Genomic DNA, 16,061 nt, shown 5'->3' on the forward strand with positions numbered 1-16,061 from the left:
ATTTTTGATAATTTGGACCACGGTGTTAAGCACCAAATTGACAGGATTAAAAAAAAAGTTCTTGGCCATGTTTCTATATGTTGAGGACAAAAACTGATACGGTTTGGTCATGATATGGTTAAATGACAAGCTGCTGTAGAGATAAAGCTTTTAAGAGGAATTTAATGACAATATGCAGAAATGGGAAACACTGTAACACAAGATATTACTTTAGCAAAATGGATCCTTTGTTTTGTTTAATAAATAATAATGATCGTAGAATAAAAACAGGTGAACGTGTACCTGAAATTCTCCCAGAAACCTTCTTAGTAATAAACAGCTCAAACAGCTTAAGTCACTCTACATCCATCTCACTTGCATTAAAAGGAAATGTTAGTACCAGCAGGGGTGAAAGTGCATGATTGAGGACGGCTCCAGTGTCACATTCTCATATGTCAGTGTGCTGACTCCAGTGCTGCAGACAAAACCTTTGAATCATAGCAACGAGGAGAAGAGGAGCACAAGAACAAAACAAACAGGAAAGCAAACAGACGACAGACAAATGCTGGAAAAAGGAATAAGAAAAACTGGACAGGAGAAGAAGAAGGACGAGAAGTAATACAGTGATATCAATTTCCATTTGGTGGGTTGCAATGAGGACTCTTTAAAAAGGACCAGTGTGTAACACTTAGGGGGATCTATCGGCAGAAATGGTATATAATATTAATAAGTGTTTTCTTTAGTGTATAATCATCTGATAATAAGAATAGTGTTTTCTTTACCTTAGAATGAGACATTTATAGCAACAAAAGGAGCGGGTCCCCTCTCCACAGAGTCCGCCATGTTGCGCTGCCATGTTTCTACAGTCGCCCAGAACGGACAAACCAAACTCTGTTAACGTTTCCTGCTTGGGCCGGAGTCGATAACGTTACTCGCTCCCGTTGCCGCCGCTCTCTCTGTCTCTTGCTTCACCACTCACTTCTATGCACTGGCTTCGCTTCAGATGACCCTAAAGAGGGTCATTCGCGTTATCGAGTCGGCCACCGTGGTTCTCCAATATGCTTGGCACACGAGAAGAGGCTTCAGTTGGTTGCAATCTCCTCCCCTCACCGCTAGATACCGCCAGATCCTACACACTGGACCTTTAATAAGGATCAGAGAAAAGTAATGCAGGACCATGCGCTAGGAAATTTAGGAGCAAGTTTTGTGAAAAAAAGATAATATTTGCTTTAATTTAGTTTTCTCTAGAATATAAGCTCAACTGCCCTACTGATTTATAGCAAAACTAAACTTACAGTATCAGCTGTTACAGCATATCGATTTGATCAGCTGCCGCTAGTTTCTCCACTCGGTTAAGTGCTGTAAGACAATGCTATTTCTTTTATCTTACAGAGGTCCTTTGACATGGGAAAACACTGAATTTCTGCCATACTACACATCTCACGCAATCTCAATTTATTGTAGGGGAATCTCTATTTTGATATACTATAGAGTGCTCCAGGGATGACGTATTTTTGTAGGCCAACCAGGGAGTTAGCATCGTCCTGGGTTCCCTCGACAAAAAGCCAACAGGATTTTTCCATTGGGTTTTGAATTATTGCAGAAAATAAACTCTGTGGCAAACATACATTTATGATACTTACACGTTTAGTTCAACAAGATAATCTCCACAAATGAACACCACTTTTATGATTTTTGAAGTGTAAATGCAATCGCCAGAAGTAAAACGCCAACGTTAGGCTATAAACAAACTACAGTGCGAGTATAAACAACGAAGCTGTAAAGGCGGACAGTCGGCGTGATGACCTTAAGTAGTCTCATTTAGCCACCGCCTTTTTTTAAGACACAAAGGCTTTCAAATTCACATATTTATTGATGTATTTTATATCGTAGAACAAAACGTTAAAATCTTTTGAAGCTTGTGTTAACCACAGACCTTATTTCTTATTTGCATCTAACTAATTCAAAAAACCCATTGACTTCCAGACGAGGGAACCGGAAGTGCTAAAATGCTAACTCGTTTCCGGGTTTTAGGACTCATTCCTGTAGAATTCTATTGGTCCAATATCCAATATATGTTGTTCAGAGTGTGAAAACAGTCAGCAGCACACATCTATCGAGACAAACATGCCATAGACAATGAAATACTGTGTGGAGACGTGGAGGACAGACCCTTCCAAACCTGATACCTGCAGCTGAAACAGTACAGCATCAGATTGTGGCTCGCTGTTCGCTTGTTAGAGCTTGAAATGTTTGAACTTGATGAAGCCAGGATTAACACAAACCGGCACTCGTGTAACTGCTTGGGTTTGGTTTGGGCTCAATATTAAAATGATCAGTGAAAATATAAATAGTGATGAGTTGGGTTTGGCCTGAGTTTCAGCTTGGACAGAGAGACTCTTGGTTCAAACTGTCCAGACTCACAACTCTAACCAGGTTACTGGACATTTGATGCTTTTACTTCAACAGAGGTCCTATGCGCAATGGTCCGTTCTTAACTGCTACATGGAGCCTCCAATTTGTTAAATCCTGAAATGCATAAACACAGGGAATGTACCAACTCCCCTCCCCTCCCCCCCATCACATCACCCCTCAGTCTCATGGTGGTTTGGTCCAGTAGTCACAGAGCAGCAGTCTTTATGTCCGCACCTGGAACTTGCCAGCCTTCGTCATGTATTTGATGCCTTTGAAAGGTTTATACTTCTCACCGTACATGTCCAGTCGATTCACCTTCAGACCTGTTGAAGGACAAAAATACTGATTTTTCCCCAATTTGCATTTCTAAATACAGTCTGATGTGCACTGAACTTTTGTTACTGGACAAGAGCAAACACTTGCAGCAACACAAAAAAAAAAACCTGGCTTGAATGTTTGAAGACGGTGGGAAGTTCATTTATGGACCTTCCAGAGAGATTTGAATAGGCTACAACTACTACAGAGATGTCAGCATTAGGTTTCTACTCGACCTCACTTACTCTATATCCACTCTCAGCTCAGTGCTATATTACCATTACAGCGCAAAGCATCAGATTTTCCCAAAAAGATATGCCTGGTGAAGTTTGAAAACCCCAGATGTTATTTAACACTTACAACTGTTCTGAAAGTATTTCCAGAATCCTTAAAAAAGTTAAAGATGTCCTCGGAGGACAAAACTTCAGTCCTGATCATAACAACCAAATATTCATTCATTTTTTAGAATGTTAAACCTTTAAATGGCAGTTTGTTTTCATAATGTCACTGTTGTTATGGAAAAAACACAAGAATTGAATTATTTTCTGTACAGTAAATGCTAAGGGGCATTTTTTTCACAGTCTGGGATATGTCAATAGTTAGCTACAACAATGATGTTGATGCATTTATATTTTTTGTGCAGTTTCCAATAAAAAAAAAACACACTCCCACCTGTTACTTTAGAGGACAAAAATGTCCCCTTCCTAAAACAGCTATAGAATACTATATATTAATATTATTTTCCACTTTCACTGAGTTAAATTTTTCAACCGACATTTCAATCATTTTCAGAAGTGTAACCCTTTAAATGCCAGTTTGTCACTGTTGTTGTTGTTGTTGTTGTTTTTTATATGAAAAAAAGCACAAATTTAATAATTTTCTATATACTAAATGCTAGGGGCATTTTTTATTTTCTATTTGTCATGTCAATGATTAGCAACAAAAATGATTTTGATGCATTGCATCAAACACTGCAGTGCTCTGTAATACAGCAGCAATACCCCTAGTGGAAACCAGGAAAATAGCTTGTATTTGCCCCCATAGAGAGAACGTGAGATAATGGCTCAATCTGCTGGAAAAATAGTAAAAAAAACTGCAATTTTGAAGCCAGGGCTCTAAGATTGAAAGCCTAGTAAAATATAATGCATGATTTTATGCTGTAATGGCAGAGGGATCAATAAGTGTGGGTTTTAATGGGTTTCAATGGGGACATTTTTGTCCTTAAAAGGTCTGAGAGTGTCTGTATTTTTGGCTTAGACAGTTTATTATAAAGTTATTTTAGGAGCTGAGGTTGAACTTCCAAAATTCTGCTGTACCATAGAAAAGATGTTTAACTCATTTCCCAAATTCCACCTCTTGTTCTAATTCAAACAAAGATAATACTAGATGACATGCTGCATGTTTGTGTTCAAAATGAACAAAGTATTTTGTTGCGCAGGTCAGAACATATAATTCATTTCATGCTACCTGGATTATGAAATACTGTACATCTCAAGTTGTGAAACAGGTTACAAAGAGTGATGAAGAGGATTCTAGGGATAGATTCAGAACGGCAGCTATTGTTGTTAAATTTTTAGGAAAATCAAATGCTTAGCACTGTGACTCAAAATGAATGGTAATACACAAAAGTCACAAACTGGGACTAATCACACCAGTGCTAGCCTAAATTGTAGTTTAAAAAAAACAAACTATACACTTAATTAAATGCATGTTAGACATATTGCCTTAAATGTTGGGAAATTAGGGTTTTTAGCTAAGAATGTTGGCCAATATTGCTTTGCATTTTACCTAAAATCCTGTATAGAATAATCACATGCTAGGGGAATATGTCTGCTAACCAAGCCCACATCACTCTATAGCTGAGGATTACCATTAAAACAAATCATATACTAATATATGTAAATACACTGAGTTAAAAAACAATGAATAAAATGAGTACTTCTGTGTATCACAATCTGCTTATAGAGTCCTGAAATGATGTAGTGAATACATCAGAGTCTGATGTCATGTGAGAAGATGTATTAATGCATTTGGCCCCATCTAGTGGCCATTGTGTCACTGTGCTCACAGAATGTGACAGTCAGGTGGTTATCAGCTGAGCAGGCTGTGTGATGAAAGCTTCTCTTGTGTGTGTGGGGGTTGAGGTCAAATTATTCTCAATACAGAATCTGACTGAAACAGCCTGGCTGTTGTGTGTGGGAGTTTAGCAGGATTGTACACTGGGTGTTGTTTCACAGAGAATCTCAATCAAGAAAAAACTACTCCTGCAAGAAATGAAGGAATTCCTGGAATGACGCAATCATGATTGCGTGAGGATAAGTGTGATACCTAAATTATGAATTTGATACAATACCCTGCCTAAATATATATGATATCGACATTGAAACAATACCACGGCAAAAACCTAAAACGTCAGGGAAAGTAATGGAATAAGAACCATAGACTGTATTAGATATGGACGTTGTCTCGGTGACGTCACCCATAGGTTTCCAAAGTGAAGCTCCAAGTGGGTGGCTCCGGCCGTCGCCATCTTGGTTTTTTGGAACTACATGACCATATTTGGACGAGAGGGTGGAGCTCATAGTGAGGCTCGGTGGAAAGCAGTTCCCTTTAGCATCACAAACGCAAAGTTAAAGTAAGTTTTGGCTAGTAAAAGCTAAGTGTGTCTGTACCTGAGATGGCCATCTGTTGGATCTTGAACTGGATGTTGATGGTGGGGTTCTCGTCAGGTTTGGAGGCCCCGGCCTGCAGGCTCATGGTGCCTTTAAGGCTGGGAAGCTTCTGTGGGTTGATCTTGCCAACATCCCATGACAACATCTAGCCCAAAAACAAAACATTAAGATGTCAATATAAGATCATGCACTTTTCCCTTCTTCTCTCTTTCAGGTGTATAAATACACAATTCCTAAGTACCTTTGTGACTGGGTCAAAGGTGTATGTTCCCTGGGAGGCGTTGAGGTTGGCGTTCAGGACGCCCCGGGGCAGCTGGCTGCTGACTAGGACCGACTCCACGGCCTTGCCCATGGTCTGTTTGGGTCCCAGAGTCAAGTCAAAACGTCCCTGGGAGCTTCCCTCTCGGAAGGTGATGTTGTGCTTGACGTACACTGGGATCGCCACCAGGCTGAAGAAGAAGCAGGCCAACAAACAACAGGAATCAGAGTCATACGAGCCAGTGGAATAGTAGTTGTAGTGTACATTTTGTGATTCCGCCGTTGAATTCTAATATTAGTACACCGCTTGGGAGAAAATCCTTCAGACAGAACACATACCGTAAATTGGCAACTATTGAAAAATGGATAATGTGCTGAGTGGTGTTTCAACTTTATGTGTCTTTGCCATAAAAGTGACATAAAATGACATAAAATGATCCTGAAGGAAAAAACACTGACTTCTGAGAGCTGACGTGGTAGGAGAGCAACCGGAAGTTTCCATCAGGGGGGATGAAGGAGAGGATCCGCTCAGCTTCCCAGCGCTTGAACCGAACACACGGGTGGAAGCTGACATCATCCAGCAGCCGAGGATTCTGGGAGAGAGAGGCAGAGGGGCCAGTTGGGTTCATCAAAGATCATTCCATTGCTTTTGCTGATGGCTTTTGTTTTTCCAGCTGTTTGAACAATTTTGACTTCTTGTGCAAAAGCAAAAAGGATTATAATCAGGGATGTCACAAGAACAGATACTTCGGTACCAAGTCAATGCCAAAGTTCTGAAAACGTGATGGTACTTGTTTTTCTACAGTACCGCTGGTACCGTTAGGGGTGGAGACTAACGGCGTCCCGTCGTGTTTGTAAACTCATTATCTACACGTCCAAGGGATCCACCCTATTAAACCCTGATGATGCTACATTTCGAACAACAAATCTGTGTTGAAATCGGCAGGACGAGAGCTTGTTAATGTTATTACACAGCTTTGTTGAATACATAATTCTGATTGGTCAATCACGGCATTCTACGGTCTATTATTTCTCTTTAGCAGACCGTTGCTATGTATAACAGACCGTTGCTATGGACGCAGTTCTGAACTCGGACTCTGGCGGACCATTTTTGTGTCAAATTATTGTTTTTTTAAAGTAAGCAGCCGTGTAATAAGCGAGAAACTAGCGGGTCATTGTTGTGAAATAAACCTCTTCAGGGTGATGCAAGACCCCTCAGCTTCGCGTCATGGTGCCACATGTCGCCCTGTCAGGGTTTATTTCACAACAACAACCGGCTCGCTGCACATTATCCATTACTTACCTGTTAGCTCCGTGCAGGACTGTGCTGCTTACCGGCTGCAAACAGCTAACGTTAACCGGCACTCGTCCTGCCAACTTCAACACGGGAGGTACCATTGATTTACATTATGAGGCGTTCAGGCTCTATTCAGTAAATTAGCATTTAGTGTGTTCAAATGTAATCTTGTAAAATGTGAGAAACTTGAATAAATGCAGTTGTTTGGAGGAGGTTTTTACAGTGATATAAAATAAAAAAACAGTATGCAAACGGTAATAAAGGAGTAGATGTTGAAGTACATGGGATTTATTGTTTTACTTTTGTTTTTTACTATGGTATTGAATTGGTTTCGAAAATTGTGGAATTTCACTGATATTGGTTTTGACTACTTAATTTCTGGTATTGTGACAGCTCTAATTATAATAACTTTATAGAAAAAATAAGTGGAGTCTGGTGGAGTCTACGAGAACTTATAGTACTCATCCCAGCGATACATGTGGTACTTTCTACATTTGACTTGCAATTATTTCTTTTTTTTTTTGTCCTTTGCCTTACAGCTGAAAATAAACAGGAAAGGGTTGAAGGGGGGGAGACGACACACAGCAAAGGGCTGCTGTGGCAAGCACCCAGCCCCGGTACATATGGGTGCCCGCTCCACCATTTGAGCTACCGGGGAGCGCCCCGCAATTATGCATGTCATTACAGAATGTGACTGTGAGTATGTGAGTCTGACAGTGTGGATCCACTGAGCACATGAAAAGAGTTAGCACATTTGTTGAAATTACACAAGAGGCTTAGAACTGTGAGAAAAGAGGAAACTCACCATAAATGAGAGAGTGAGGTCGGGCATGCCTGTCAGTTTTACACAGGCATCAATAACTCCCTGAATTTCTGCTGTAATGGTGGAGCCTGAGGAGGACGGTTGGAGGTTGATGTGAGGAGTTGACAGAGAGCAAAAAAACAACATATAAATTAATAACAAAATCAGTGTGAAGGCAGACACTAATGCTTGTGGAGTAAAGCTGCTGTTTCTTAATGCAAACATGTCAATTATAATATAATCAAATTACATTACAGTGTGCATTAAATGAGTCATAACTGACAGTGAAGTGTTTGCTCGGCAGGCTGTTCAGACACATACCTGATTTATCGATGATAGCGTCGATCTCCTCCACCACATCAAAGTAGGCCTCGTTGTTGGTGTATTTGACTCCGGTGCGTCGCCATGGCACCACCGACAGCTGGCCTGTAGGGAGCTGTTCACCAACATTGGTGCTACCTGGAAAACAGACATTAAGCAAATGGAAAATAACAAGCCCATTTACACAGTGCACACTTAGCTCTTAAACACCATCATAATACACATGCCATAGTGTAGATCCCTGTACAACTTGTTTTAATAACTGTTGAACCTATAGTGACTTAATGTGACATGAGGCGTCCCTTGTGTTTTAAACACCAGTTACTTGGATTAACTTGTCCAGCACCTCACATACACATTGCTACACATTATATCTGACATCACTATCATAACTTTACATAACAGAGTGGTGCAGGAATGAGTCCTACAACACGGAAATGAGTTAGCATTTTAGCTTTTTCGGTTCCCTCGTCTGGAAGTCAATAGGTTTTTTGAATTAGTTAGATGCCTGAAATAAGGTCTGTGGTCAACACAAGCTCAAGAGATTTTAACGTTTTGTTGTACGATATAAAATACATCCATAAATACCCCACTCGTGAATTTTGAAGCTTTTACGTGTCTTAAAAAAGGCGGTTGCTAAAAAGTGTCAAAATGAGACTACTAAACGTCATCACGCTGAACACTAGTCCGCCTTTAGCTTAGTGGTGGTGACGTGAATCATGCGACCGTGGTGTAGTTAGTTTATAGCCCAACGTTAGCTTTTTTTTTTTTACTTCTGACAATTGCATTTACGCTTCAAAAATCATAAAAGTGGTGTTCGTTTGTGGAGATTATCTTGCTGAACAAAACGTGTAAGTATCATAAGCTTCTGTTTGCCACAGAGCTGATTTTCTGCAATAAACCAAAATCCGATGAAAAATCCCATTGGGTTTTTTTTCTCTCGAGATCCAGGGCGATGCTAACTTCCTGGTTGGCCTCCAAAAATAAGTCCTACCTGGAGCACTCTATGCTCTCACTAGTGGACAACTCAATGTTTCAAATGTCCAATTCAGTTTGAATTTTACAGGCACTATGGCCAGTGGTTAACATGTACAGTACGTGGATTATACCTGTGATGGTGTTGACCATTGTGCGGAGGATGGTGGGAGGCTTGATGAGCTCTTTGAGGATGTTGGACTCTGTGGCCAGAGGAAAGCCGTTGTCCAGCATCTCCTCTAGCAGTTCATAGACCACTACCACATTGTCCTTAATAGCAGCCTCTGTACACACTCCAAAATAGTCCTGAGAATAAAAAACACAGGCAGGATATGAGTATTTTAAATCAGATATGAGTTATTTAAACTTAACTAAAAGCGGACTTGAAAATGCAGAGGGAGCCAGAACCTGGAACGTGTCGACGACTCTGTGCAGAAACTCGATGACAAACAGCGGCGGCACCTCACTCTGGATGACTGCGACAAAGTAGATGCGGTGCCTGAGAACGCTGATAAGGTAGTGGTGCGGTGTTGGTATCACCGGCGGGACGTTCTCCGGCTCCGTGGCCCGTTCCTGTGCCTCAAAGAAGTAGTCGCACACGGAGCGGCTGACCACGCTCTTCCAGTGCTTCTCCAGGAAAATGTCCCCCGAGGCGTTTATTAGGAACAGGCTGTGGATCATTTTGGCTGGAGGCTGAGAGGCTAACGATGAAAAGAGAAAACCAGAACACGATGAGAAAAGGTTGAGAAAGCTGAATAAATTGTTAGAAAGTGCTTGTAGAATTAATTGTGTTCATGTGTGAGGTCACTGGTTTATATTTAGTGTATGTCTCTACTGTACTAATACTGTATAGTCATTTAACACTAAATAGTGAATGTTTAGTTCATAATTAAGTTAAATTAAATAAAGCAATGTTTTAAACAAATGACAATACATTAAACATTCTGTCAATTTGATCAACATAATCAGTAAAATTAAAATAAAGTCAAAACCACGCACATAAATACTACTACTACTGTAAGATGTCAAAATGTCTTCTGTGAAATAGATGTATTGTCTGTATTTTGCACAATGTGATGAAAGCATTATACTACTATATACAAAGCAATAATTCAATTATTTAACAGTTAGTACATTTAGGTATTTTACATATCAACAAAATGATCCGAATGAAATTATTTTGTAATTTCAGGGAGACATAAATGTGCTAGTGTGAACATTTCAGAATGAGTCTTCAAACAATAACGTCTATACTGTATGTATGTATCTATAAATATGTATGTATATATACAGAATATATATATATATATATATATATATATATATATAAAGACTGGCAAAGTTAACACGATAATAATACGTTAAAGCTTTTTAGGTTGTAGCAGGCTCCATTTTAAAGCTAGAGTTAATATACTGGCATCATATGAAACTATAAAACCTAATGAATCCATTGGTACCATGTCATACTAGCTTGTCGAAGGAGGCTAAATAACGCTCCAAAATTACACTAAATTTTGGCGAGGAAAAAGTGGCATGGCCATTTTCAAAGGGGTCCCTTGACCTATGACCTCAAGATATATGAATGTAAATGGGTTCTATGGGTAATCACGAGACTCCCCTTTACAGACATGCCCACTTTATGATGATCACATGCAGTTTGAGGCAAGTCATAGTCAAGTCAGCAACATGTTATGACTTGAGCATATTTTCTTATGATAAATGCAGTACCTGTGAGGGTTTCTGGACAATATTTGTCATTGTTTTGTGTTGTTAATTGATTTCCAATAATAAATACATACATATATTTGCATAAAGCAGCACTCTCGTGTTGATAAGAGTATTAAATACTTGACAAATCTCCCTTTAAGGTACATTTTGAACAGATAAAAATTGTGCGATTGATTTGCGAGTAATCACGATTGACTATGATCCATCATGCGATTAAATATCTTAATCGATTGACAGCCATATATAGTGTTAGGACAAAAAAAATTAAATGAATGAAAATAGGAAGTCTATGCCTACCACTGAAAAGCCCTTCCTCCTCTCACATGACACATTTCTTGGGGGATAAAAGCAGGTTTTATGCTCTCCCTCACGCTTAAACACTGCTCATACAATGTGCTTACTTCAGTAGTAGAGGATTAAATGGGTCTGTGTGCTCAATGTGTGTATGTTTATTATATAGATACAAGTATATAGACACAATGTAGCTACATATTTATTTGATAATGTGAAGAGCAAGGCATTTTTTTGGTAATTTTTAATCTATGAGTAACGTCGGTATTTCACACAACACGTTAAGCCTTTAAAAAACAAAAAAAATATATAATTTACATTTCAATAATTATTACATGATTAACAATTGTTCAAACAAATTGGGGTGCACAACCTTTTTCAGAGCAACACGTGAATGAAAGGCTGCTGTGAACTACAGACTGTGAACTATAGACTGCGAACTACAGACTGTGAACTATAGACTGAACTACAGACTGTGAACTATAGACTGTGAACTACAGACTGTGAACTATAGACTGTGAACTACAGACTGTGAACTACAGACTGTGAACTATAGACTGTGAACTACAGACTGTGAACTACAGACTGTGAACTACAGACTGTGAACTATAGACTGTGAACTACAGACTGTGAACTATAGACTGAACTACAGACTGTGAACTATAGACTGTGAACTACAGACTGTGAACTATAGACTGTGAACTACAGACTGTGAACTACAGACTGTGAACTACAGACTGTGAACTATAGACTGTGAACTACAGACTGTGAACTACAGACTGTGAACTATAGACTGAACTACAGACTGTGAACTACAGACTGTGAACTATAGACTGAACTACAGACTGTGAACTACAGACTGTGAACTATAGACTGTGAACTACAGACTGTGAACTACAGACTGTGAACTATAGACTATAGCTGGGAGCTTATAACAACGACTGTCAGGGTGTATAATGGGTCCGTTTAAAAGTGATTTAAAGGTCCCATATCATGCTCATTTTCAGGTTCATACTTGTATTTTGTGTTTCTACTAGAACATGTTTACATGGTTTAATGTTCAGAAAGCACTTTATTTTCCTCATACTGTCTGTCTGAATATACCTGTATTTACCCTCTGTCTGAAATGCTCCGTTTTAGTGCATTTCAATGGAATTGCAACGGAACTGCGTTGGTGGCAACAGTTTGGGTCCATGTTTACTTCCTGTCAGCTGATGTTATTTACATACACTGCGACAGGAAATAAACTGGGACACATTTAGAATGTTTACGTTTAAAACCATGTAATGGTCTATATATTGTATATTTGTGACATCACAAATGGACAGAAATCGTAACAGCTTGTTTCAAACGCACAATTTCTGAACACGGGCTGTGTGTATTTCTCTGTATATTGAGTGTTTAGATAGTTTCACAGTATTTATAAAGCACTTAAACCTGCTTTGTAATATAAAAGACCTGAAAATCTCTCTTTTTACAATATGGGACCTTTAAATTAAATGCCTATTTTAAAAAAAGGGTTTGTCGCACAGCTCTCTGAGAGGCCACCACGTAACGTGATCAGGGTTTTACTTGATACAGTAAGTGATCATGAAGTTAAGGCTTCTTTAGTGAGCTTCAACTTAAAGCTGCTGTGATACATGACACCGGAATATTCATTAAACATGCGGCTACGCGATCAAGTTCTGACTGGATAGAACCAGCGCTACAGGAGCCTGGATAAACTGCAGGTACACATAACTATTACTGCGATACAACACTGAACTGTGTAACTAGCTATCTATCTGTGTTGTATAGCGGTCTGAGGCCTCCGGGTCCTACTAGATGCTCCACCAGTCTCCCTCCTCCTCCTCCTCCTCTCTCAGTCTCATGACGGAGGAACAGCCCGTCACCCGGTACCGGGGATGACAATACTTTACAACAACGAGGCTGCTTTTAACGGGAAAATGACCACTTGCCACTCGAGCCGTTCATATGTTGCCAATGACTTACCGAAGACAAATATGTAGGTGTTCGTCTCGCCTTTCGCCCGTTTCTCCAGTGAGAGATGAAGCAGCCGTCGTTGCTTCCCGTTAGGTGGAGCAGCTCTTGATGTCAGCGACGACGGAGAGGACAGCGGACCAATCAGAATCCGAGGAGACTGTAAAGTCCCGCCCTCTTGATCGAGTGATTGGTCAACAATACGGAAGCTGGTGACTCGTGACTGGGCTGTGATTGGTCCGTGCAGGGAGGGCGACAGTAAACACCAGTAAAGCTGCCCGCTGATTGGCCTCCAGGTGGAGCTGGTCTGACATTTTGTTTCCAGTATCAGATTTCATCTTGTGGAGTTCCTCTCCATTCAGACTGATAGATATCCAGGGACAGGGACATGGACAGGGACAGGGACAGGGACATGGACAGGGACAGGGACATGGACAGGGACAGGGACAGGGACAGGCACATGGTTCATACAGAACTTCACTGAGAATAACACTGCAATACTTAGAGTAAAAATGCTTCCCCAGTAAGTCTGCAGCATACACTTCATAAAACATCTTATTTTGTTATATACATAGTAAATCTAATTTCATATTTTTCCCCTGAACAAGGTTATAATAAAAGGCAAACATGAAGACTGCACTGAATACCATGAGATGCTGATGCTGGAGTCATAACTATTTATGAATGATACAATAACATTATATATATATATATATATATATATATTATATATTATATATATATATATATATATATATATTATATATATATATATATATATATATTTTATTTATGCATATATATATATGCATAAATAAAATATATATATATATATGTATAAATATATATATATATTTATTTATTTATATATGTATTTTATGCATAAATATATATATATATACATGTGTATATATATATATATACATGTGTATATATAAATTATATGTATAAATAAATATATATATTTATATATATATATTTATTTATTTATATATGTATTAAATGCGTATATATATATGTATTATATGTATATATATAAAATATATATATGTTTATTTATATATAACCTGTATATAGACCATTTTTCTTGTTGAGCACTTTTGTAACTGTTGTGTAAAGCTCAGTGTTTTCTTTAGGGTGTCTTCTGCACATCATATTTGTATTGTCTTGTTTTAATATTTTTTTTTTGTTTGTTTAGATTTAAAGTTCTGGGTGTTAATTACTTTTATCATGCTTTTATTGTAAAGCACTTTGTAACCTTGTTTCGAAAGGTGCTATATAAATAAAATTATTATTATTATTATTATTATATTTAATATATATGAAAGCATTGTATAGCATAGCAACACCTTTACTACAACTTGTACACGGTATGTTGCATGTAACTACCTGGCAGCTCCAACCCTCAACAATGTCTCAGCTGATCCGATTTAAAAGCAGCAGAAGAGCATTAACCAGTGAGAGCTCTATTTGATTTGTAAGAGCTTCACAAAAAGAATACATGGAGGATAACAACTATAAGTGCACACAATGAATAAGATGTCTTTCTGATGTCTGACAGTTTACAGTCTGCAGCTCCACCTTCTTTCCAAGCACAGCTCACACCCTTAAGACAAAGTTTCAACACACAAGCAAACAATGATGTTGGGCGAAATCCTACCCTCAACGAGTTAAACCCTTTACAGTCAATGTTAGTGGAACAGAAGAGCACAGACATCGGAAACAAAATACTATAAGCTAAAATATCAGATCAGGTTTGCCAGTTCATAGCCTTATCCATCTATATGATGATAAAGAGCCTCTTGATGAGCTGCTGTCTCTTCTGGTGCATCCTGCTCTGTGGGATACTGCTTCTACCAAGAACCACATACCAACCACTACATAATGATTACACTGGCATTATACATTTAATGTAGCAAATCAAATTGATCTAATCATTGAATATAGTTTGGGGATCTCCCTTATTCAGCAGGACTAAACAAATGAAAAGTAATTATTATCCAAAATGTAAATATGATACTGTAAGTCAGTGAGAAATTATGCTTTTTGGTTTCCACAATATGTTTAGGGAGAAAACATTTAGCTGCAGTTCGCAGCCAAACAACACCTTCTGAATATTGGTAGGAGGCGTTCACCAACCATGCTGACACCAGCGACTTGATAAGACTATGAGCTTTTACATTACGTAGATCTGACAAATGCGACTGCCGCGTGTTCACAACACAGTAAGATTCAAAAAGGCAAAGTCTGTGCATTTGGATTTAGTTGAAGATTTAAATGGGTGAGGAGAAAACACTCTCGTTTCATGACATTCTCACATTCTACAGGGACATCTAGTGGCCACAAGTGGTCAAAGCAATTCCATAATAGTCCATTATTAATGCTCACCAAATGGGGTAAGATTGTGGTGTGGAGCTTTGTAAAACTGAATTTCTTATATTTATTTTCCCAATCTATTATCAAAATAAATGACAGAACAAGACAAATAAGATGTGATTACAGAATTCTTCATATGAATCTGGACTATTCACTTAAAGCTGAAGTAGACGATATTAGAGCAAATATGATTCAAAAAACGGTCGCTATATCCTGACGGTAGTACATGAAACAGGCAACCTGAAAAAATCATGTCCCTCTGTGTCCTCCGGTGTCCTCCAGTGCTCCTAACGGCATCTGCAAGATTTCACAGACTGGAGGAAAACAAGCAGTAAGAGCTGATCTGAGGTCCGCTGTCCAGCTTCTGTCTATGAGAGCCGGCTGTCAATCACTCTTGAATTCTGACCAAACGGTCAAACTAGGCAGTGCTGATCAAATATGAATCAATATTCTGTTACGTTTATGCCTATTTATCTCCTCAAATGTTTTCAGAATCATCTTGTAGTGCACGGTTTAGCTGTAAAATGAGAAAGTTTGTGACGCCGCCGTCATTGTGAAATCTGGTGAAGGAACGCCAAATTCCGGTCACATGACAGCCAATAGGAACGCTCTCTCAATGGAATGACCTGTGATTGGTCAGAGTCTCCCGTCA

At 38.9% G+C, this 16,061-nt stretch overlaps 1 protein-coding gene across 1 annotated transcript; it reads right to left on the reverse strand.

Annotated features, from left to right (window-relative positions):
• Positions 1-1,901: 1,901 nt before the first annotated feature.
• ap3m2 (adaptor related protein complex 3 subunit mu 2) lies at positions 1,902-13,191 on the reverse strand. Its single transcript, XM_037778987.1, has 9 exons — positions 13,046-13,191; positions 9,443-9,735; positions 9,169-9,340; positions 8,060-8,197; positions 7,742-7,827; positions 6,099-6,232; positions 5,623-5,830; positions 5,382-5,526; positions 1,902-2,717 (listed from the first exon to the last, which is right to left on the reverse strand). The coding sequence occupies exons 2-9, from the start codon at positions 9,713-9,715 to the stop codon at positions 2,617-2,619; spliced, it is 1,257 nt and encodes a 418-aa protein (XP_037634915.1). The 5' UTR covers positions 9,716-9,735; positions 13,046-13,191; the 3' UTR covers positions 1,902-2,616.
• Positions 13,192-16,061: the final 2,870 nt, after the last annotated feature.

This window comes from Sebastes umbrosus, chromosome 8, assembly GCF_015220745.1.
Source record: "Sebastes umbrosus isolate fSebUmb1 chromosome 8, fSebUmb1.pri, whole genome shotgun sequence".
Classification (NCBI taxonomy): domain Eukaryota; kingdom Metazoa; phylum Chordata; class Actinopteri; order Perciformes; family Sebastidae; genus Sebastes; species Sebastes umbrosus.

Bases quoted from the DNA above. Each gene is read 5' to 3' on its own strand.
- ap3m2 (XM_037778987.1), bottom strand. From the start codon at position 9,715: ATGATCCACAGCCTGTTCCTAATAAACGCCTCGGGGGACATTTTCCTG. The intron at 8,198-9,168 runs GTATAATCCACG...TCTGTTTTCCAG, and splicing joins AATGGTCAACACCATCACAG to GTAGCACCAATGTTGGTGAA. The intron at 7,828-8,059 runs GTATGTGTCTGA...CGTCCTCCTCAG, and splicing joins CGCTATCATCGATAAATCAG to GCTCCACCATTACAGCAGAA.